Below are 693 nucleotides of genomic sequence, written 5' to 3' on the forward strand. Positions count from 1 at the left end.
GGCTTTTCACCAGTGTGTGTTCGGCAGTGAACAATCCAGTGGGAGCGATTGGGTGTGGTGTACGGGCATACAGGGCACTGGTGGATCTTCTTGGGTATGTTGGGAGTCCTGAAGTTCGGCTGTCCACCATAACTGTCCACGAAGTCACCCACCTGGAAGTGACATCTCTCCTTATTGGTGGTCATAGAGCCATCACGTGAAATAGGCATTTATGTGTATAATGACTTTGATACAGCCTTGTTAGTTCACATAAAAATAGGTATAGGTAGATGTAATAGCAAATTACATTTTGTGTCCTGACTTTGTCATAATCCCAGCTGCTTAATTAGAAAATAACATGAAAAAAACACCCAAGGACAGGCAATGGGAAAAAAGAAAAGCGAGAGAGAAGAAGAAGAAGAAAAAAAAAGCTCATGAGAAAAGTAATTTAAAGTATTTTTTTTTCATTAATCAAAAACACAGGGAACAAACTAAGAAAAACCCAGAACTTAATGACATAAAAAATATATATTTAAATGAAAAGAAATCAGATGTCAAGAGGATGGGAAATAATCAAATTCTATATCTTTGTGCACATCCCTACATACCACAGGATATGTAATACCGAGTTCAGCCCTACCCTGTCACTATTATGTCATTAGTTTTTGAGTTAACAGTAACATGACTAGAATCTAAAAGTGACTAAGAAAGTGT

At 37.4% G+C, this 693-nt stretch overlaps 1 protein-coding gene across 1 annotated transcript in view; it reads right to left on the minus strand.

Moving 5' to 3' along the window:
* The window catches only part of LOC125041219 (zinc finger protein 513-like), a 611-nt gene extending 426 nt beyond the window's left edge, over window positions 1–185 (minus strand). The window contains exon 1 of the mRNA XM_047636058.1: window positions 1–185. This exon is cut by the window's left edge and continues 159 nt beyond it. Within this exon, the coding sequence (XP_047492014.1) occupies window positions 1–185 (185 nt within the window).
* Window positions 186–693: the final 508 nt, after the last annotated feature.

Source organism: Penaeus chinensis, chromosome 30 (genome assembly GCF_019202785.1).
Source record: "Penaeus chinensis breed Huanghai No. 1 chromosome 30, ASM1920278v2, whole genome shotgun sequence".
NCBI classification, from domain to species: Eukaryota; Metazoa; Arthropoda; class Malacostraca; order Decapoda; family Penaeidae; genus Penaeus; species Penaeus chinensis.